Below are 24,858 nucleotides of genomic sequence, written 5' to 3' on the forward strand. Positions count from 1 at the left end.
TTGTGACAAATTCAATAATAGCTTTCATAAATAATCCCTGAACAGGTAACAAAAGACATTTGACATAATCGTCACCATTATTCCTAGAATACACAATGTACCATCTTTTCAGTGACCTGTCAAAGCTCAAGGCAACGTGTTCATAGTAAACAGCTATTCTATGAATCCTTCATGTGGTATGTGTATTTCATTAATTTGAATGGACAAATAAGGTTCCATCTAGCTTGTTATGTAAACGCATGGATATGTTGTACCGGTTCGATAAGACAATAAATTATCACAAAATTTACAACAGAGACACATGTTCAAGCACCAGTTGCCGTGAGATGACATCAACCGATACGACACATTATTAGTCATTCTATTATTTGCAGACCGCCGCCATATACCTGGAAAATTGTTGACTGTGGCGTTAAACAAGAAACAAATAAACAGTCATGTCACCGAGCCTGGCCACAAGACTCCCAATTTAGTCAGTGTTTATGCATGCCCTACACCAGGTACCTATTAATCAGTAATCTCCATTGGATTGACAACCAATATTAAAACTGGTACTCAGTTATCATGTAATTCAACACTTGTCACCGTCACGTACCTGTATTTTAGATGAAACGCATACCTTAATACGCAAAAAAGGATAACAATTATTATACTGGACTGACAACGATGGTGAGGCGAGCGATCTGGTAGTGTACCTGATAGGTTCGTGGTAAAATCTGGACACCAGTTACAGAAGCCGGGTGCTCGGTCAGAGACGTCATGTGATTCAACCTGACGTCATGACGGGATATGTGTTAAAAACGTCCCTAGTGGAAATAACGTACTGCATTAAACATTATCTACATGTGATTTAGGAATGTAAATATATGATCAGAGCACCAACACGACTAGATCCAAAAAACGACACTTGTAAAAAAAACATACCAATGATATTGAATCTTTACATCCTACACAATAATCAAATCATAATGCAGTTGAAGCAAGACATATAGACATTAGTCTGCTCTGACACTAAAAAAATAATATCAAGGACAATGCAATTCTCTTTTCGTGGTTAAAATATTTCAACGGCTACAGGCGAGGAAACAATATAACAGATAACTATCATGACATGACTAAAAGGAAACCATTGAGGGAAACCAAAGGCTTGAAGAATTACCTTAACATGTGACCTAAATACATCACAGTGGGAACACTTTTTGTCATACGACACCAGTGTTACAACTAGCAGTAAGAAATTATGTGTAGTAACACCTAGCGTGTGCTATCACTAAAGCCTCGTTTTAGGATTAAGCAGCGCTTGGAATGAGGGCTCGATTGTTTCCGTTGACAACTGACATTGAAACGGCATTACAGGGAAGTTGCGCCTCTACAACGTTGTTGTATGTTAACAGAATCGCAGCACGTGGAGAGTGTATATATTTGCATCCCATACATGTAAGGCAATAATATATATATATATATATGGTCTGTGGAGAGTTTGTTATGATATATATGTGGTCTGAGAAGAGTTTGTTAAAATAATATATATATATATATATATATATATATATATATATATATATATATATATATATATATATATATATATATATATACATGTAATATATAATAAAATAATAAAGTCCACGTTAGTCCATCATCTTCTTTATATCAGTTTCAGACATAGTACTTTCGCTGTTTCATGACAGCTCTTCAGTGTAATTGAAAAAAACCAGTTACACATCAGAAGATGATGGACTAACATGGACTTTATTATTTCATTATATATTACATGTACACCGAGTGAACATTTACGTCATTTTTGTATATATATATATATATGGTCTGTGGAGAGTTTGTTATATATAGTTTGTTAAAATAAAAGATCCAAACCAATATTCCTGCTAATACCCGTATTGTTGAACAAAGGCGATACCCTTTGGGTGTTCAATTCTAACGATTAACTGGAAAATTGATCTTGAAATCATAAACAGTTACTGTTCATTTGTTAAAAGTGTGTCGGTCAATGCAGCATTGATCATAAAATAAGGTGTTTCTTAACTTGAGTTAAACTTTATTATTCGACTTCGGTCAATGCCATTTTAAAATCTCACATTGTACTTTTCCGAACCTTGACAAGAAAAATAATTTTACGCCATAAATAAATTATTGTAATTATACGTAAATTACGTTATTCATTCATTCCAGCGTAAGCCATACGGGATTCTTTTTAACCGACGTTATATCTTATCTCAACTATAGGCCGTGCATCCACTATCTTTAACGGACATTATCGCTTATCTCAAGTAATTTCATTATATTAAACTGACTGTGTCCTAAACTCAAGCAATTTCGTCATAGATAACTGACGTTGTCCGTCTCTACACCGTCAACCTTAAAATTCCTCTTCGTCCAGAAGTAGTAACTGTTGTTTGCGATGTACATCCATGTTTATGGACACTTGGTTTGCCTTTGCGTGTGTCTGTGCCAAGTACCATATACGTGCAGGATACGCTAATCTCTTCGCGAACCGCTGATATCATCACTAATTGATCACATGTTCTAGACAGTCAGAATAGAAGAACGGATATGACTTATGATTATGGAAAAGATTTTGTCGCATCTACTTTCACTTATATCTTTCACTGCATCACTTCGGGACTTCCTCCCACATCAAGCATATATGCCGTGATGTGATTGTATCAGTGTTCAAATGGACGCACTACCCTTCCTCTTTTTGCAAACAAGGTATGTTACATAGGCGCCTATGATGACAAGACAGGGGATGGTAATGCCAAGTATGAGTCCAAATGGGGCCGAATGTGGAGTTTCTGAAAATGTTAACATATTACATTTCAAATTACATTACTCACGTAATGACAATTATGGTTATGTAGATTGTTTGTTTATTTGTTGTTTAACGCCACACTTCCAGCTAAATGACGGCGGTCTGGACCTGACAATCAAGTGATTGACATCATGAGCCTCGATTCACGCAGTTGGGATACTACGACATGCATCAACCAAATCAGCGAGCCTGACCACCCGATCCCGTTAGTCGCCTCTTACTTCAAGCATAGTCGCCTTTTAAAGCCAGCATGGGTTGCTGAAGACCTATTCTACCCCGGATCTTCACGGGTCGGTTAAGTTAGAACTTATACACAAAGTACAGCATTTTGAAGAGAAATGTGTGATTCTAATTTATTCTCATTAGGCATATCAATAAAGAGACAATGAGGGCCAGGATTATGTTTGACAAATGTTATTTTGTTCTACCCATGATGAATGAATACCAAACGTAAGGCCACGTCATCAAAATTATCATTCAGTTGTTATGACATGTTTATTAATTACAGTGGTCTTTTCATTCAGTTGCATTTCTTAAAAAATGGAATCATTTAATTCATGATTAAGGACAAGCATATGATGATAGATCCTTTACGGCATAAAGAAATATATTAAGTATTGAGGGTACAATGAGCACCAGTAAAGCTACAAATACTAAGTTGTTTATGAAAAAAAAGGGCGGTCGGGTAGCCTAGTGGTTAAAGCGTTCGCTCGTCACGCCGAAGACCCGGGTTCGATTCCCGACATGGGCACGTTGTGTGAAGCCCATTTCTGGTGTCCCCCGCCGTGATATTGCTGGAATATTGCTAAAAGCGGCGTAAAACCATACTCACCCACTCACTTATGAAATATAAATTTGGGAGTAGACACTGTACCTTCCCTATCGGCCTGATATTTGATCCGATATCCTTTGTCGCCGACATTCGAGTCTGAGATAAACATGACCAACACTTCATTACCAGTCGACTGGACTTTCAACAGCGTTTGGCCACAGGCTCGTCCCAGACTTGGGGAAGCAGAACTTGGTCCTGCATAACACACGTGAAGCAGTTCTTTAGGGCATGTAGTTATAAAATCCATTCTTTGGGGTATGTAGTTACATATTTCATTCACTTCTAGGACAGAAATGGAATTAAAAAAACGAAAATGTTTTATTGCATATACACAAACTATGCATGGAATTAATGGTAATGTCTCTATAATGTAATGTAATGTCTCAATAAAGTACTCTACACATGCGTATGTTAAGGGCATAATGCAAAGTTTCGTATGTGTGTAATGATGGTTCAATACAACAGGCCTTCCTTGTCTCCAACAGGGCGGCCGATAGCAGCCATACGTTGAAGAATGACACGAAACCTTTCAATTAGCCAAAAGATGGCCCTTGCAGGAACTTACTTGATGACATGAACGAGGAATGCTAAGAAAGGTTAACATTTCTTCGGATAGAAAATATCCAAGTGCAATATATTGTTATTTCCTTGTAGTTACTGTATCATCTAAGCTGGTGTTCTCACCATCAAAGAACTCCACATAGTCTCTGGTGCAGCCCGTGTCCTCGGGGTGGGGCATGTTCATGTCTGTCACCTCCAGCTGGATGTAGTGGTCGTCAAAGATAGACTTCACTAGGGTGCTACAGTTCATCATGCTGACGGAGAGAAAAGGTGTGTTGTTAGAACATGTTAAAACATTTTATGGTCTTCCGTCCGTCCGTTTTCCTTTGGAAAATGGGTTGTATTGTTACCTGATTATTTAAAAAAAGTAAAATTTTATATAGGATTTGAAATATAATTATTTTGAACATGTTATTTGTTTGTATTTTATGGTGATTTTAATTCCAAGAACTTTTGTATGATATTAACTTCATTATAATTTTGTTTTTATTATTGAAACTTTCAACTCACATCTACACCCATGCTCCAAATACAATTTTGACTGCAAAATTCTACAGCAAAATTAATATGCTCCTTTTAAGAATGTTATTTTGTCGTGACTATTCAGGTTCGCCCCGATTATGTTTCTAGGTTTGTCAGCACTATACACGTCCTCAGGGGTTTCACCGAAGTGGTAATGGTCTGAGATCTGTGTTACTTCGGGCTTTCCTCCCACATTAAGCTGACACGCCGTAATATAACTGGAATAATGTTAAAAGCGGCGTTAAACCCAACTCACTCACTCGCTTCTTCAAGTCATGTCACTGCGTCTTATCATAGTGATCCACCGACTGCAAACTTACTTTGGGTAATTGTTTGGAAACAAAGGCGAATCATGATCGTCTTTGCTGAATGAATAAGCTGTAACCTCATTCGTCTCACCATAGCAACCATCTGCAATGGTACACATAATTCATGGATGAGAATTAGAAACACTAACATATGTGAATACAGTCCAACACCGGTGTATTGAAGTTGAAGGGACCTACGTAAATACTTCGAGTTATCCGAGGTTCGACACAGCCGTAATATGATGACTGAATTAGGAATACGCAGGGAACAAGCTTTAACTTCGACACATCAGAGTTCGACACACCGGCGTTTGACTGTATATCTTATGAGGGCATAGTCTGTATATCAGACTGTGTTATTTCACCGAGAATCAGGGGCGGTCGGGTAGCCTAGTGGTTAAAGCGTTCGATCGTGACGCCGAGGACCCGGGTTCGCTTCCCGACATGGGTACAATGTGTGAAGCCCATTTCTGGTGTCCCCCGTCGTGATATTGCTGGAATATTGCTCAAAGCCGTGTAAAACTATACTCACTCACCGAGTATCAGCATAAATGTTGAAGAGAGACCCAGTCAATGAAAACCTGGGGACTTTTACATAGTTAATGAAACCTTACAATTCAAAACTTGACATCCTACTCCACCTACACATCTCTTTTAAACGTCAAGCACTTTTTAACTCGTGTTGAGCTAAGAATATATAAGCAAACCTAATCCAGATTTAGACGCGGTTGTCTCAACCTAATGATTTAACTAGGGCGTATATCTGGAATTGACTATAATGAACGTATTGCTCTCGATACGGATTTAAGTTTGTGGAAAATGAGTTTCATTTTTTACTTGTGTGAAAAGCATTACAGATTTACGAAAACAATATCACCCTAGGTACTATAATAACCCGTCACAAAAATGAATTTGGAATGTGATCACACATTGTTGAATCTAGCTACATATATACTCTTTGCTTTTAAATTATACCCGTCACTCCATCAGTGATGCATTTGTATTACATTTTCCTCATACATGTATCACAATGTAGAATTGTGTTTGATTTAAAAAACTGTATGCTATATATTATCTTGTGAAATGTATGTCGTTTGGGCCTGTGACCTTTGACTAAATAAATCGATCTATCCAAATGAAACCTTCGAGGGTAGGGTGATGGCAAGCCGAGAGTTACACTTTCTATGAATCTCTGATACGAACTAACGACTATTTTATATATAATGATCCTTGTGCCTCAGATCGCATGGCCATTAGTGACCTACCTCTATGGGACTTCAATGATGGTAGGAAGCATTGCATACTTCAACCAATAATTATTAGGACCGTCAGAACAAAGTATTACAAATACGAAAATGTTGCTTGCTCCCCGATATTATAATATACTGACATTTTGTACTACAGCTGTTTTGACAACAGAAATATTTCCAAATACTTCAAATAGTTCTGCTGAGTTCTTAATAGCTGATACTCGCTTCGATTTACCTCGAAACACTTATTTTTATTGTATTAAATAATATGAAACATGTAAATAAAATATCGAAATTGTCCCTGACCATAATACATTACGTTTGTTCTCTGCACGAACCCATGCAACCAATCAAAGACTTTCTGAAACTTGCCTTAATCAGCTACATTTGCATGACTACATGTATTTCAATAACTAACCAAACTGATTCCCACAGAAGGTAGGGCCGACTCTGAGGTCAGCTGGTGCTGCATGTCATCCGTGCTATGAAATGAAGGTTGTCAGTCAAATTGCGTTGATATGATTCCAAAATCCATTGTGGATAATAAAACAAGAAACTTTCAAGACTAGCCTTTCCAGAGAATTATAACAACCAAGTCGTTCTGCTAACTATTAGAAAAAGTGAACATGACTTTTTTTTATTAATGAGACAAGAAACCTAATTGAAATAATCATTTACTGGTATATAGAAATAACGAATAAGAACCTGCCTCTCGAAAAAGTGTCATTCATAACCCAACCTGAGCCAAATACTTCAAATAGTTCTTAATAGTTCTTAAAAGTTCTTAATAGCTGAGGGGCGGTCGGGTAGCCTTGTAGTTAAATAGTTCGCTCGTCACGCCGAAGGCCCGGGTTCGATTCCCGACATGGGTATAATGTCGGAAGCTCATTTCTGGTGTCCCCCGCCGTGATATTGCTGGAATATTGCTAAAAGCGGGGTAAAACCAAACCCACACATTCACTTATTTTAATAGCTGACATTCGCCTTGATTTACCTCGAAATACGTAGGTTTGTATTATTGTATCAAATAAGATATCGAAATTGTCCCTGACCATAATAAAATACATTTGTTCTCTGCACGAACAACTGCAACCAGTTGAAGACTTTCTGAAACTTGCCTTAATAAGCTTAACTTGCATGACTAAATGTATTTCAATAACCAAATGAATCAAACTGATTCCCACCAAGCTCTGAACTATAAATCGTTGCGGTGGGGTGGTGTTATAGGGTTAAAATGCATCTCAAAACATTAGAAGATTGTAACAGCTTTGGATAGCTTCATTGAGGTGAATGCATAATACATAAAGTTTGTGACAGTTACTTTGGGTTTAGAAGGGAATCGATAGAGAAAGGACATTTTCCATTTATCATCGGATTGTTTCCACGTGGTCGTCGATTAGTTAATGAATCAGCAGGGAGTCAGAAAATCAATAGAGAGATGCTCAATCGGTCACGTTGGCTCTGGCATTTTGTCCGATCACGACACACATGAGTTCATGGTCAGATCTAACTTTTAACGAATAAAATTGAGGTATTATTACATGTGGCAAAGAAAGGTCAAGACTCAATTACCTTAAAAAGATCCGTTTAGCTCTGAACGGGCTTTATCATCGACTGAAGTAAATCTCTACTACCCCGTTTTCACAATCTGTGACGAATCTAGCCTGTCTTGTTGAGAAGTTGTATTTTGAAGATAGACTGAAGCGTGATTAAAGTATTGTGTGTATAAACCACGTGTTGTGTTGATCAATAAGAGTAAAGACCGGCGCATGAATGCTGATGGAGACAGTTCGGAGTCTGGGCTGATAGACCAATTACTGCTCGACTTAAAATACCTTTGGTTGACCAGGCAAGTTGTGGAGGCAAGTCTCTCATTGTCCACGACGGGGCATGACACAATAAAGTAGGTAAGTGTAGAAGAGTCCAGTTAACGCGAGAACGCAGTTACGACATGGTAGAGACGCTCGTCTCTCCGAAGACCCGGTTTCAGTGGGTACAGTGTGAAATCTATTTCTGGTGTCCCCCGTGTGGAATATTGCTATAAGCAGCGTAAAACCACACACTCACCAACACAGTGAACTATAAATCAGATTCATTGGTCAAAAGCCATTTGGCGATGTGTTATCGGTTGTCGTCTACTTACCAACGGTTCCGTATTTTGGCCGGTCCTGTGTAGCCTTAAACCCTCTTCTAGCCAGATTGCTGTCTGTCCTGAAGACCACAGAGAGTTCCATGCCTTGGTTGAGGAATTTACCTGTTTCGTTACCACAGATCTTCGAAAACACATCGGATGATGTACTGCCTGTGAAATAGATAGTAACAACAGTCTAAAACATACAACTTGTCAACTGGAAGCAACTTTACTACTCCAGTAGTATCTAGACCTAGATCCCTCGTTGATTTAGCCCTTGGTGATGAGGTACCTCGAGTCATACAAATACATTAATCATTTGTGTTACTGTTTCAGAGGAAATAGCATCAGATATATATTTGTTAACCAAATGAAAGCGACAAAACCTCGAAGCAAACTATAATAAACATATACAGGGAACAATGAAAAGTACCACTCCTCTTTTACTTTCATAGAGCTCAAACGTCCATGTATTCTTTGGAAATATGGACACATGACGTGGATACCACCGATAGCTTGTCGAACGTGTTTGGTGTTTACCTTTTTTATATACAATCGAGCATGTTCAAAGAGCGCCATACAACTCTTGCTCTTGCTTGTTTGATCAAGGTTACAACTTTCAAGGGCCTAGTAAGTCTTTCAAAAAGTTTTATGATAGACATTTGGAGGACATTTCCAAATTTGACTCATCAGTGACTAAAATGATTTGATAGTGATTCATAAACACATGTTCGTGATATAGCCACAAACGTACGGTGGAATCTGCTTTATGCAGAGATTTCTATTGGATATGGAAAGGGTTTTGTCGGTTTATTTACACGAATGGTGCTTGTATCTTCACCCAGACTGTCAAAGTAATAGTTTGATATAGCTCGAACTTCCATGTATCCTTTGCAAATACATGACGTCTGGCGCAGTTTCAGTTACAGAGACATCTTCTGTTGTGCTACATGAGATATATATTTTTTTACAAATTTGTATTTTGTATAAAGTTATTCAGTAACAGTGCTTTCCTCTTTCCGTGTACACAGCTACAGGTGCATGGACACACACCTCACCGGTTATATTGCAGAAGCCGAGCAATGCATATGTATAACATACGAGCTACTGTCAATCAATATGGCTCAGTAGACTTTGAGGGGGCTAGAATACATTGCTGCTTTTTATATCTGGTTTTGGTGTGTGTCCCAGCGGATGCTAATTAATGTCCAGCACAATGGAATTGATTAGCTTTATTTCAAAGAACATGTTTTAATTTTGTTTCTTTTTTTCTGGCCGTCCACTTCTTCGTGGAGAATAGAAACACATAAAACCATATGGATGGACCTACCAAAGCCAACGTAGCTACTCACAGAGATAGAGCAATTAGTCGGTGCTGGTTTGTTTTCGTTATTCAAAAGTACTGAATAATTAAACAGCTTTTGGATGATGATGTAAGACGAACCCGGTGCTGGCTTGTTTTTCGTTATTCGAACCCTCTGCTAACTTCAGGCCCCTTCATAATCTGGGGCATTATGGCCCTATGCTGTGTGCATTGTGATCCCTACCTTGATAAACCATAATGTAGTTGTTGTCACAGTCGCTGACATCTCCAATATCAACTTCAAGAAATGATAATAGCACTTGGTTGCCGGCCCATTTAGAACGCACTGTCCACGTTGCGTTAATGTCTCTGAAAAAATGGCCACATTATTGACACTGTATAATTTTATAACTCATATCTATTACCGCTTAGTGTGACAAGATAAATAAGATTTCACATCCTACGCCAAGGGACGTCTGCCAGTATGCGTGTTTGTAAATACACAGCAGCTCAAACTGTTGCGAGTGGACGTGTTCACACAACCATTGTATGTCGATCTATCGCTAATATGAGACGGGAAACCAAGAATCATGAACTTAAAATCAAATCGTCAACGATACAGTGTTGAAACAAAAAGGGAGTTAATTCCCTAGTTACAAAATGATGCGAATTGCTTACGACAAAGGTGAATGAAAAACACATTCTCAATTTCAACTATTTGGGACGTAAACCGAACTATCTCATGGCGCAATTTTAAATGCATTAAGGTATTAATCGTAAAAAAGTAAATCTGCACAGAATCCCAAATAGACTAGAACAGATTTGAAAAATAACTTATATTTTTCATATGTCCACACCCTGTGGCGTGTGCCCTCTTGACCTACTGCAACACAACAGTATGAACAGCTAAACGTAGGTTTGACCTGCAACAGTTATGCCCCTTACTTCACTTCTCCTGGATATCTTGGCGACAGAATAGTGGACGCAGGTGGAGTTTTAACTAGACGATGCATGGGGGGAGTGTCTGGAATGAAAAGATACTGATCAACATTTGTAAATATTTTTGTAGACGATACCTATAACCGCTTCGGTCACCGCAGGTTTCAGTTGCAACTGACAACTATGATGACAATATACTTGTAACAAAGTAACGTGTCTCCTTAATGATTCAGTTTACATACAAAGAAAATATGAGATAATTCACTCCTGGGAGTGACAATTGCTTTATGAATACAAAGGAACAGACTATTACATTTTTTATTAACACACAATATAAGATAGCTACCCGATAAATCGGAAAGAACAATGAAGAAATAAGTGTGGTTTATTTCATGATAAAACATTCTTCTAACATGACGAAATTTCCGGAGATTCGTACTTGCTCGCAACTAGACGATGCCGTATTTTGGATGACGTTATTTTTGAGCGCGGAGTGTCTTGTGAGTTGTTCCCCATAGATGTAGCTGAGCAACGCAGATAAACGCGATAGCCGAACGATCGAATCCAAAAGCGGGAGAGATATGACAATCGGTATATTGGGAGAAAGGGTACAGCTAATCGACGTAAGGATTGTGAGAATATTCGGGAAATATCCACCTGTGCATAAAATAGACTTGTCCGACATTGCCGAGTTCGGATTCTATTAAGGGATTCATCATTATTAAAATATGGCCCCTCATGGTTTATTCTTCTGTGGTGTTTTATTGAACGATAAACAACTCTTAATTTCAGATAACACAGACATATTGTCTGGAAATTATGACACATGTTCCGATGGTTGATAAGAGGACACATTTGTTTGCTGACAAAATCAAGCACATAAGTATTGTAAACATAGGTGTTAAATGCCAATTGTTCGACCTTCAAGAACTGTTCCTGGTGTTTTCGGCAACATAAATTTGTAATGTCTTTACTACATCTGGGTAAATCAAATTACTTCAAAGACTCATTTAGAAATGTGAAAAAAACACTTCGCTTAAGCCAGCATCCTTCCCCATCACCCTTACTAACGAAGTGGTATAACCCGAGGTATGCTATTTCGGCATGCTTGCATATTGATAATAAAGCACAATTCGTTTCTTTTGCTGAGTTCATTATGAGTGTTTCCCTCTTTTTCATAACCACCATTCGTAGTATTTAACAACAGAGACGAAAGAAAATAAATGTATTCAGTTTTATCTAAATATTGATTGTACACCTTTCTGATGCATGCATTGGATTCAGTATAACAAAATACATTTTTCCAATAAAGGTGAGGTGAAATGGGGTTTAACGTCGCGTCCAAGATTATTGCACTTATATAGCGACGTGCATGCACGTGTGTGTGTTTGTGTGGCTGCTTGTACTAGACCGGACTGATGATTTATAGTGCTAGCTCACTGAGATACCATGCCGCAGTTGAACATGAATACCCCACTCAGACACAGTATACTGACTCCGATCCGACCAGTCCTTGTTTTAGCCCCTTAATGTCGAGCGCCAGACAGGGTAACAACAAGTACCATCTTTTAACGTCTTTAGGTATGATCGAACCCCGGACCTTCCGCTCTCCGGGCGGACGCTCTACCACTAGACCAATAAAGAAGCGGGAATTGATCTATGTGAAATGATAAATGTTGTTTGTCAATTGCTTAATCATCATAATGAATAGAGTCTGTTATCCATGGTTTGTTTTTGTTAAGTTAATATTTCTTTTCTCGAACGCCTGGTGTCATCATCGATTTTCAGAGCTATTCATATCATTTTCGCCACTATTTACGGAGTGTGGCATTTTGTTCGGCAGAGACCGATTATTCTCGTGTAGTTTTATATTTACTCTGCGTTTCTTCGTATCCAAATACAAAGCCTGGTTTGTCAAGTAGAGTGATCTGCCCCGAGTAATCAGTTGTAAACATCACGGTGAGAGACGCCTCTTGACTAGTGAAGGTGGGCTTGTTCTTTCCTGACACTTTCCCCAGTAAGTAGCCGGAGGTTGAGTTACCTGACGGGTACAGAAAAAAAGTGACAAGTGCCATCGATAAAAGATTATTTGCTCGTCGGAATAAAGGTTACCTCTTTGCTTTAACATATCTTTGAATTTTCGTTATGTTTATTTTGAGGGGGCTGGAGCGGCGGAGGATAGAGATGGTTTGACGGTTGAAGTTCAAACAGCAAGAAATGTGTCTTTCATTAGGGGGTCCTGTCAATGTTGTCAGTGGGCGGAAGGATACGATGAAACCTACATAAAGTCCAGGATAATAAAAATATGCTGAAAACATCAACCAGGCAACGATGACTTTTTAATGTCATATACCTCAGGAAAATAATTTCAAATATTCACCAGCTCGCTCCTTCTTACATGTATACTCCTGCACTCCTGGGCCCACTTGCACAAAGCAATCTTAGCGCTCAGATGATCGTAACTCCCATACTTTAACATAGGCTTACGATAGTCTTAGCGCTAAGATCGCTTTGTGCAAGTGGGCCCTGCTGTTAGTTACAAACATGAAGCTGTGAATACAGAACACAATCTCTCATTGCGAAGTTGGTGCTAAGCAGAACTATACATACCGTCATATACACGCACAAAATCACCACTAGATGAAAATACATTGTACAGGTCTACTTCTAAAAACGTCAACTTGACGTGTCCCTCCGGATTTTCGGTTGAAATTGTCCAGACACATTTGAAGGAGCTGAAACAGAACCGTCCAATTACTAAATGTTTGTTCTGTAGAAGTGTCCCTTGGATACATGGCAGTATGGCACTGGTAAGCCAGTGAACAATTTTCGCATTATTTTCTTCCATATTTACTGCGTAAGGAAGCAAGATGTGTCCTATTTATTTAATAAAGTTACCTCTTCATTTCGTGCCAACTACCGTTCAAAGTATAAAAGGACCAGGCGGACCACAAAACATTGTAATCTGGGGTAAAATTGCAATAAACAGAGAATAAAAATAACATTGAAAACTAAGGGTTGGGGTAATTTGATGAGCCGGGTGGCCCATGAAAAGCAAACAAATGATTTCAACAAGCATTAGTATTCTATGATGGCGATATTTGCCATCTACCATGTCCAATCACGTCAGAGAACAGGCTCTGTGAAAGTTGAATACATTGAATTCTCAGATGGGCGTGAAGTGTGTGTGTGTGGGGGGGGGGGGGGGGGGGGGGGGGGTGGGGGGTGGGGGGTGGGGGGTGTAATCAAGAGAATACAGATAAAAAGTATTTACATGTATGCATTGTTTCACTTGTTTCACTTACTTGGGGTAGTTGGTAGGGTATCCTGGTGATGTAACATTCTGCATGGTGGAGTTGGCAACGAGACTCCCCCCGCATGGCTCAGCTGGAGAAGAACAATAATCACATCTAAACTTGTCGGACGCGCCGATACACACCGGTACACTGATCAAAAGTGATATATTTCATTATTAAAACACTCTGACACTTGACTACGCAATAACCTACAACAGTCACAACCTTACAAAAGTTAACTACAAGGTTACATTATATTTCATCTTCTGTGTTTTACGCAACTTTCAGAGTTGGACGTTTGTAAATAGAAGAAAAATATCACATAGCGATTTCAAATTGTCACATTAATAACAGCTGCACAGATTGCAGAAGTAAGTGTCAGTATTTAACAGGACGCAACCCTCAGCTGACTGAATGCAAATATTTAATCACCAGTTTGAGAGCTGGGGTGAGGCTCCCTGAATACGTCTTTGTGTAGCTGTGACGAACATAACAACAGTACACTAAATTGGTTTGACAGTTACAGTTAATATTACCTGTGGTATTGTAATACTTCAGCTTAAATCCTTGTTTCGTATTAATTTCTCTCAATGATTTAAACTCAACCACTGCTGAACGGCCGTACACATAGAATGACCTAGGCCCCTCGCAGGTAGTTCCAACAAGCTTCCTGCTTGATAGTACGGCTGGAACACAACGGTTAGAATCAATAGAGTCAGTTTTGTAATTTATATTTTGAATGCAAGGTGTATTGTGTAAAGAATTGGGGAACGGGACGCCACAGAATGTAAAGCAAAGAGCAGCATGTTCTATATTGTCCCTATGTACCGCTCCAGCACAGTTGGAAGAGTACCAAAACTCAGATGTGTCATTCATATGATGGTGGGGTGGGCGAATCTAAGGCCGGTAATATAAGGGTAACGCTATTTTTCAGGGCATTATCATTTGCAGAAGCCCGAGGTCTTCCATTAACTGCAGTTGAATAGACCGAGGGCTTCTGCAAATGATAAGCCCTGAAAAAGAGCGTTACCGTTATTATAGCTAATATTTATTTATCAAATAAAAAGAAACAACAATATCGGTTTTGAAACATTTACTGCCATCGACACCAATGTTACTGACCCACTTTTACAAATATGGAAACGTCATAGAACAAACCAGATGACGTCACTTTCTCTACCCTATGACGTCACCTAACAAAGGGCTTGATAATGGCCCGTCGTCAAGCAATATGAGGGCATTATCAAGTTACAGTGGCCCGCTCATCTCTGATAACGTGCGGGCGGTTTAATGAAAATTCCATCCATTTTAGTTATAATAACGGTAACGCTATTTTTCAGGGTATTATCATGTGCAGAAGCCCGAGGTCTTCCATTAACTGCCCGACGAAGGAGGTCAGTTGAAAAGACCGAGGGCTTCTCCAAATGATAATGCCCTGAAAAATAGCGTTACCGTTATTATAGCTAAAATGGATGGAATTTGTTATCAAATAAAAAGAAAACAATATCGGTTTTGAAACATTTACAACAATCGACACGAATGTCACTGACCAGCCTTTACAAATATGGAAACGTCATAGAACAAACCAGATGACGTCACTATTGAACGTGACGTCACCTATCCCTACCCCAAGACGTCACCAAACAACGGGTTCGATAATGGCCCGTCGTCAAGCAATATGAGGGCATCATCAAGTTACAGTGGCCCGCTCATTTCTGATAACATGCGGGCGGTTTAATGATAATTCTATCCATTTTAGCTATAATATAAGGGTAACGCTATTTTTCAGGGTATTATCATGTGCAGAAGCCCGAGGTCTTCCATTAACTGCCCGACGAAGGAGGGCAGTTGAAAAGACCGAAGGCTTCTGCAAATGATAATGCCCTGAAAAAGAGCGTTACCGTTATTATAGCTAAAATGGATGGATTTTTTTTCAAATAAAAAGAAACAACAACACCGGTTTTGAAACATTTACTGCAATCAACGCGAATGTTACTGACCACATTTCACAAATATGGAAACGTCACAGAACAAACCAGATGACGTCACTATAATACTTGACGTCATTTTTTCTACCCTATGACGTCACCAAACAAAGGGCTTGATAATGGCCCGTCGTCAAGCAATATGAGGGCATTATCAAGTTACAGTGGCCCGCTCATCTCTGATAACGTGCGGGCGGTTTAATGAAAATTCCATCCATTTTAGCTATAATATAAGGGTAACGCTATTTTTCAGGGTATTATCATGTGCAGAAGCCCGAGGTCTTCCATTAACTGCCCGACGAAGGAGGTCAGTTGAAAAGACCGAGGGCTTCTCCAAATGATAATGCCCCGGTTCGCCCCGATTATGTTTCTAGGTTTGTCAGCACCATACCCGTGCTCGTGGGTTTCACCAAAGTGGTAAACGTCTGAGACCTGCATCACTTCGGGCTTTCCTCCCACATTAAGCTGACACGCCGTGGTATAACTGGAATACTGTTAAAAGCGGCATTAAACCCAACTCACTCACTCACTCACTCTTATAATGTCGGGGCGGTCGGGTAGCCTAGTGGTAAAAGCGTTCGCTCGTCAAGCCGGGTTCGATTCCCGACATGGGTACAATGAAGCCCATTTCTGGTGTCCCCCGCCGTGATATTGCTGGAATATTGCTAAAAGCGGCGTAAAACCATACTCACTCACTCTTATAATGTCATACATTTGTATCACTTTGTTTCACAAAGGTAAACTGTCGATTTTGGTTCATGTCATCACACTGAGCACTATCATGGTGACAAACAACCACGCAAAATATCAGAATATTTATTCACGACTGTAGGAGAAAAGAATTCATAAAATATATGCTAAAAAGAGACGCAGTCCCATCACAACCTTCACCTTTTGAACTTGACCTGGAATACACAGGCCAGGTTTAAAACATCAATTAAGGAAATCAGCTCACCTCATGACGTGACATGAAATGATACAATGTCTTCAATTCGCACATTTTCTCTGCTTTCTGAGAAGCAGCCGCATACAAAATACTATTTCGTGATTGCAAAAGCGATACTTTACATAGCAAACATCATCGGTTTCAGAAAAATGGCCTACCGTCATATACCCTGATGACATCTGTCGTACATCCTTCCGTATCCAGATCCATTTCTAAAACATCTATCCGGATGGCGCCACTCCTGGGGTTGGGGGTGTTTATTGTCCATCGACATTCAAGGTAACTGTGAATGAACGAAAGATGCACGCATTGTTAAAAGGCCTTTCATCGCTCCATCTATGATATGATGGCTTAACAAATATTAATAGTAACGCAAGTATTATCTATTATTCCAAGACTGTATGGTGCGTTCAGATCAGCTGGTGAGTTAGAAGTTGAGTGGTGGATTGAAGGACGTGAACATGGCTTAAGGGACAGACCATGTTTCAGTCGGGGCATCACAACACACAATGTCTTTCTTCGAGGAACTAAGAGTGTTTGAAGAGTATTGAAGGTAGGGAGACATGGGGTTTGACGTTACGTTTAAGATTATTGCACCTGTACAGCGACGTCCATGCACGTGTGTCTGTGTGTGTCTGCTTGTACTGGAACGGACTCATGCCCACTGAGATATGACGCAATGTAACATATATACCCTACTCAGACACTCAGACACTCAGACACAGTATACTGACTTCTTGACGCCGAACAGTCCTTGTAATATTCCGGTTAATGAAGAGCGCCAGGAAGGGTAACAACAATTCTCATCTTTCAACGTCTTTGGGTATGACGCGGCCAGGGATCGAACCGCCGACCGGCCGCTCACCGGGGAGAGGCTCTGTCCACTAGGCTCACCAGCATTACAAATGTCCAGTGAACGATTCACTAACTGACTTGTTTTGTAACACCTGATGACAATATTTCAGGAGCAGATTACTTTTTTTAATCAAACACACTGCAATACCACCACCCATAGCCAAAGAATTTGGAATGGTTTGCCACTAACGCTGAAAAATATACAAACATATTTTGACAGCCATTTCAGTTGATTTCGAAACGCAGATTGGTAGAAAACGGATATCTGGGGCAGAGGTATTGGACCGCGTTCTGTTGTATTATATGGGGATAACTGGAAATCACGAATGCATGGGAACGCCATAATGTACAGGTGAACGATGAGACGATACCTTGGCAAGGGATTTGGATAGCCCGGAGTCATGAGAAATTGCTCCTCTGGTGCTGCCGTAAGATCATCACCTCGGCATGTAGCCCCTGGATGGATATCATAAACCAAATCAGCACAACATATTCCATGCTTGTACAAGAGTCATGCAGGGCGGGTGGTTTCGAAATACATGTAACTGGACATCCCTTAATAGGTCACATACGTCAGTGACCAAATAGATCGAGTGGTTAGACTCGGTGGTTTGGTAGATTGCGTGTCATCGTACCCCAACGGTGTTGGACACTGCTCACATCAATCACTAAGTCGTCTGGTCCAGAGTCGATTATATTATATGCCGCTGTCACATAGCTGGGTCAGCGTTAAACACAAAAAAAACACTAAGTGAGTTAAATATGTTTCACGTTCCATTTTTACAGCTTCACCAGAGGCCTGTAGGTTAAAGTAGGAGGTGTATGGAGGGAAGTACAATGTTTGTTTGTTGTTTAACGCCGCATTCAGCAATATTCCAGCTCTATGACGACGGTTTGTAAATAATCGAGTCTGGACCAGACAGTCCAGAGATTGACATCATGAGCATCGATCCACGCAATTTGGATACGATGACATGCATCCACCAACTCAGCGAGCCTGACCACCCGTTAGTCGCCTCTTACGACAAGTATAGACGCCTTTTACGACAACCGCGGGTTTCTGAAGACCTATTCTACCCCTATCTTCAGGGGTCGGAGGTACAATGACACAATATGGCAGGGAAAATTTAGTAATCATCCGAGCCACCGTTTATAAGGTAGATAAAGATGAATGGGTGGTGGGTATACATGTACAGTTAGTGTCAAAGGTTGTTTTTCACGCCGCTCTTGGCAAAATTCCAGCCACATGATGAGGGCCTGTAAATAATCGTGTTTGGACAGGACAATCCAGTGTGTGACATTCTGAGTAATGATCTACAGCGATAACGATAACACAGATCCCCTAACCTGACCGCCCGATCCATTAAGTCTCCTCGTACCACAAGCAGAGTTTGATGGAGTCCAGGAATCGAAGCGGATAAAGCCCTCGATACCTGCATTCAGTATATGACAAGAGATACATAGGCAATTTACAGTGTGAAATATATGATTGTATAAAGGCCACTATATTAGTCATACATGTTACAACTGTAAATGTCAAACCTTCGAGAGCTCTGTACTTAAGACGGACACTGCGCTGCTTGGAAATCTTCAGATTAAGGTAAGCTGAGTTAGTCCAACTTTGGTAGACATTGCTTCTCCCTGGACACCATGTAACACTCATTCCGGTGTTTTCTGAAACATAACATGGCAATCATGTTTGAATTCCGTTAGTATCTTAGGGTGAAAATAGTGACTATTGTATAAAAAAAAAGCTTAACATTACACAAAAATAAAAAAATCTTAATGAGAGTATGAATGTTTTAATACACTCATTTATAACAGCTGTATGACAATGGCTGTTTGAGTTCATGCTATAAATAGCAATATCCACCTATCATGGCTGACAGTATTGTTTGTTTGTTTGTTGATTAACGCCAACATCTGCCATATTCCAGCTGTATGTTAGCGACTCGTACATTACATCTAGACGTGAAAAACAGTGAGTGACATTGTGAGCACCGTCCCACGCTTTCGGGGTGCGTTGACACACAGTCATCGAGGGTGACCATCAGATCATATTTTGTCGCCTCTTACGGCAAGCAGTAATTCGCAGCCGTAAAAGACAACTATGCTTGTCGTAAGAGGCGACTAACGGGAACGTATGGTCAGGCTCGCTGACATGGTTGATGCATGTCATCGAATCCCAAATGCGTGGATCGATGCTCATGATGTCAATCACTGTATTGTCTGGTCCAGAATCGATTATTTACTGACCGCCGTCATAGAGCTGGAATATTGCTGAGTGCGGCGTTAAACAACAAACAAACAAAGTAGTTCTCAACCGGTATCCCAATGAGTCAGAACCAGGCAAATCGGTGACTAGAGATGACAAGCAATCGGCCAAGTGACCGAGTCAGATCATCGACCCTCTGTAGTTGGCTTTGGGACATGCATACGGACAACATGGGACCATCATCTCTCCTTGTGTCCCCATGGGGTAAAACCCAGCCGTAGCCTATTGCACTGGGAAATGTCAATTCAGGTGCTACTTTACTAACGGGTCATCATGACTGTGGAATTGTGAAGTGAAATACAAACAATTCTTACCAAAATCAATAAATGTTATTTTAACGTCTTCACAAGTGCTGCTGACGTTGCCAGCCGTTTCTATGGATACACGAACCCGTTGGCCTTTCGGCGCTTTCACAGTCCAATAACAACCATATGGTCTAGGGAAAAGAATCAACCATTAGTGAAATGTCACGCAATATACCAGGGCTGGAATATCAGCTGTGGGAAAGTATTTAACAACAGTAAGTGAAAAAATGACATGATCGGAATGTTATACAAAATCCTTTCAGAAATATTACCCATATTATCCAATTTGGCCACTGATGTATTACTGAACGAAGGAACTGTTTTTGAAACCATGCTTTGGAGTATGTAAGTGACTGACAGTGACTGCAGTGGAGTATTTGTTTTTTCCTTCTTGTAAATTATTCATAAACAGAAATGTGCAACCGCATGTGAATGATCTAAAAAATACATTCTATATGTTTGAATAGGTGAGCGCTCGTAGTCGTACATACTATTTCACACGTTATGGTTATTAGTCGCCAGATAAAATACACCTCCGTTTTTGTTGGGATTTTATAACCTTAAAAACCTACTGCAACTTTTGCCTATTGTTTTGTAGGGATGGTCTGATCGCATATTAACCTTGTGAGAGGTACTACTTTAAAGTGAGACTTCCTTAGAGGTTTAATATTCCAACCGTAAGACCTGTAGCTACTGGGAGGCTGTACAGTTGAATTTTATATACAACCTTCAAATATGCTCCTCGTGTTAATTTTTATTGGTTAAAAAGTAAAAACAAATTCACACGAAAATTCCATGACGTTAATCGAACCAGCGACCTCAGTTATCGCGTTTTGTTTTGCAACCCACTGATTCCGCACTGAGTCACCGAGGCAGGTGATGATCCAGAGTTGTCCTTCTCTCTTAAGCTGTTATCGAATTCCTCTTATACCGCGTCTGACTGGCAGGCGTTATTTCACTATAACGTATCCCCACATGTTTTATACTTTCTGATATTTGTTGGACTTACACGGTTTATAGCTTAGTCAAAACACTCCTCCTCGGTTTTATCGGAAAATGTAAAACCCCATGGTCGGGAAAAGCCGGAGATTTTATATTTTCAACCAAAATCCGCGAGTCGTGTTTAAACTAATCCTCGCTACCCTCGGGTTTTTTAATCCCAAATAAAACCAAGGATGGGTGCTTTATCTGGCTTGAATAGCCACAAATAACCATCACGGGTAAACGCTGATACCTGTCTACACCTCGATAGTTTGTTTGTTGAAAAAAATAAATGTATACACTTTTTGTTTATGTTAATTTTGGCGACAGCAATAATCCTCCATTCGCAAACATCATGTTCCGCCATTTGTTTTCACTTAATACCAAGTTACAATGACTACTGTGTTTCCTGGCACCCAATCGCATCCTATAAGGAATCGGCACCTGTCTTTATCCTTTGCATATAACTGTAGTACATGTGTATTAAAACAATCTCAGATCATCCACTGTGTCTGGCACAGTATTGCCTTCAATAACGGACACGAATTACTCTTGTATTACAAATAATAGGTCGAGCCCAGGATAAAGGTTATAAATCCATATATGGAGGTGCAGAATCCAAAATCTATATTTGACTAACATGTACGTCAACATATGTTACATGCTTATTATGCAACAGATTGTTCTGTGTCCTCTTGCTTAAAGTATTCGAAGGTATAATTTGTTACTTACATTATAAAGCCTTCAGGGTAACCATATGACAGGATGTTATACTCTGCTGTTGAGACAGCTGTCACTGAAGGTCCAGAACAGGTGCCCGGAACTGTAACAGTGCGCAACACGAGTCAGTAAATAATTTAATGCCAGGAGATTAAGAAGGACCGAGTACTATGTTGTATTTCGGATTCAGTAGGTCCCCAGTACTTCATGCTCGATGTTACAGATGAGTTAAATGGGACGGGGAGGTCGGCTGATGGGGTGTAATCGTACTCCGCTGGCGCGGATCGTGCAAACATGCAGAGGACAGTTACGTTGTGTTATCAATACTCGTGGCTTTAAATAATTGATATTACACAAGAAACTGATGTACAAACGTGAATGAATATATGCTAGAACAAAGGCGTCTGTGTCTGTCACAACAGCTGCAGAGTAGCGCACGGTGAGGAAGCTACCAGAACTTCTGAAGCTGCTTGAGTAGTTGCCACAAACCAAACCGAGGATGTCGCCGGATGAATCTGTATAGACGAAGCATCAATAATCACTTAAGATGGAGACAAAACCCTCACTAGATAAATTACGGAAGACTTTACGGAAGACTTTATCAAGAATACCAACTAACCACAGAAGTAAACTATAAAAGGACAAACTAACTGTGCATATCCTTTGGGAAACAAATAAGAGATCGCATGAACTGATGGAAAATGAAAGGTCATGGCGTGAACAGTAAAACATCAAGGTCAGGATGTGACTCCGGAACAGTGGGCGAAGGCATCTTCCGGACATTTTCTCTGGGAGACGGCCCTTGTGGTAGCCCATGAAATCCGGAGCCAATCCTCTTGTAGAGCCGCAAAGAGTTTGTCCAGATGGTGTGGCAGCCATCGTGATTCTAATCATTTGGGTGAACCTTTTAATTCTGCAGCTTCCAACCGATAGGGCGCAGAACGATAATTCAATTCCCTTGGGGGACGACAATACACGACAGTACATATGTGACAAATCATGTTGGTAGACCTTTATCATAGTGTTTCGCGTGTGTGCTGCAATCTAACAACGTTGTTAAATAGGACTGGGACTTTTCACTGCATATGAATACTTTTCTAGATAAGCATATTTTCTTTCCCAATCCTTAATTTGAGAAAGCGTGTCATTCGGCTTCGGCTTGACAACACGTACATTAAATCAATCATATGTATTCATATATGAGGCAAAGCGCTGGAGTTATGCAAATTCAATCCTAAATTTAAGAAAGCGTGTCATTCGGCTTCGGCTGGACAACACGTACATTAAATCAATCACATGTATACATATATGAGGCAAAGCGCTGGAGTTATGCATTGTACTTCAATCCTAAATTTGAGAAAGCGTGTCATTCGGATTCGGCTTGACAACACGTACATTAAATCAATCATATGTATTCATATATGAGGCAAAGCGCTGGAGTTATGCATTGTACTTCAATCGACACATACCACCATCATATACGACGACGCTGTTACCGACGTCACATGACGGGTAGTGCGTCATGTTTACGTCTTCGAACGTTACGAGCACCGAACCGTAAGTTCTTGCATTGGTGATTGTCCATGTGCACGTTCCGCTGCTGAAATACAAGTGGATGTTTCCTGAGCGATTTATTATGCATTTAGCTATATATAGGTTATAGGGGTCTGGCCATTTATTACAGAGAGGGTGGCGGTCAGGGAATAAATGTTACAAGTGACCTGAAAAAATGTTACATAAAAATGAGGGATCAGTAAAATAGGATACAGTCCTAAGATCAATCTCACCCCACCCCACACAACCTCTATTAGAAATATCCAGTCCTAACTTATCCTATACATATAAGTTTATCGGACTGATTGATCCTGTCGTTACTCCCATTCATCATATAATAATTGTTATTATTTCAATACTCACGCATGATAAATATCGCTAGGACCTTTTGTATGAATAAGCAGGCATTTTTGTACGTCGGAATTGTTGGTGTATACCGTGACATTATATTTAAGTCACGAGCGCGCAGTTGATGTGTGTCTTACCTTGCTACGACAGCCGCCTGAACCATTTTTGTTCCGTTTACTTGGAGGTTGACGTCGCACGCTTCGGCTGACAAATACATTTCATATCATTGTTATCACAACTGACAAAACAATTCATAGACTGCCCTTGTTCAAAATCATACCTTTAACAGGTGCAGGGGATGCTGGAATCTATTATATTATCATAATCATCATAAATTTGATATCATCATCATGTGTAAATAGAGCTGTCAATACAGTTACAACGCCTTAATATTAATTATCTGATATGTGTTCTATTTGTCACATATAGGTCAGTATACCAGTTTTCTCAAACAACACAGTATGTGTGGTATCTGTGACTGAACCTAACGGTTTCGCATCGTGTTGCTATAAATAGAACAGTCGTCCCGCAACGAGGGAATATTTGAACAAACTAAAGCCACGTATCAAATCAGTTTTCATAAAACGGTATGGTAAAAGGGCATCACAATCGTGTTTCCACGTTATAGCTCTTCACGACAAGTATTATCGGCTAGGTCTAGACGGACAGATCAAGCTGCTCCGTGTTACATTTATAGACACACACAAGGTCAAAGCATGTCCATGCCTAGCAATCAATATCTACAGTCTATAGTTTCCCCATACAACGAACTCGCCTTTTGCTGTTGTCGTTGCGAAGAGCAGAAATAACGCCAGTCTCATACATCCTGCCATCTTCCTCACGGTAGTTGTCAGCACAGCCGATGACGAGGAATGTTTCCTGTTTGTCGATCCGGCCTGTGGTGAAGTCAGCGAACG

The 24,858-nt window shown here is 40.0% G+C and overlaps 1 protein-coding gene across 1 annotated transcript; it reads right to left on the reverse strand.

Annotated features, from left to right (window-relative positions):
- Positions 1–1,753: 1,753 nt before the first annotated feature.
- Positions 1,754–24,844, reverse strand: LOC139472615 (scavenger receptor cysteine-rich domain-containing protein DMBT1-like). Its single transcript, XM_071255081.1, has 20 exons — positions 24,717–24,844; positions 24,079–24,145; positions 23,509–23,639; positions 22,414–22,554; positions 22,052–22,142; positions 20,348–20,469; positions 19,301–19,432; positions 18,130–18,214; positions 17,062–17,186; positions 14,509–14,658; positions 13,982–14,063; positions 13,287–13,411; positions 12,553–12,717; positions 10,683–10,761; positions 9,982–10,106; positions 8,447–8,605; positions 5,066–5,156; positions 4,347–4,477; positions 3,705–3,857; positions 1,754–2,813 (listed from the first exon to the last, which is right to left on the reverse strand). Exons 1-20 carry the CDS (start codon positions 24,772–24,774, stop codon positions 2,692–2,694), a joined length of 2,334 nt encoding a protein of 777 aa, XP_071111182.1. The 5' UTR covers positions 24,775–24,844; the 3' UTR covers positions 1,754–2,691.
- Between the last annotated feature and the right edge of the window lie 14 nt (positions 24,845–24,858).

Source organism: Haliotis cracherodii, unplaced genomic scaffold (assembly GCF_022045235.1).
Source record: "Haliotis cracherodii isolate W230 unplaced genomic scaffold, xgHalCrac1.p SCAF_1, whole genome shotgun sequence".
Lineage (NCBI taxonomy): Eukaryota > Metazoa > Mollusca > Gastropoda > Lepetellida > Haliotidae > Haliotis > Haliotis cracherodii.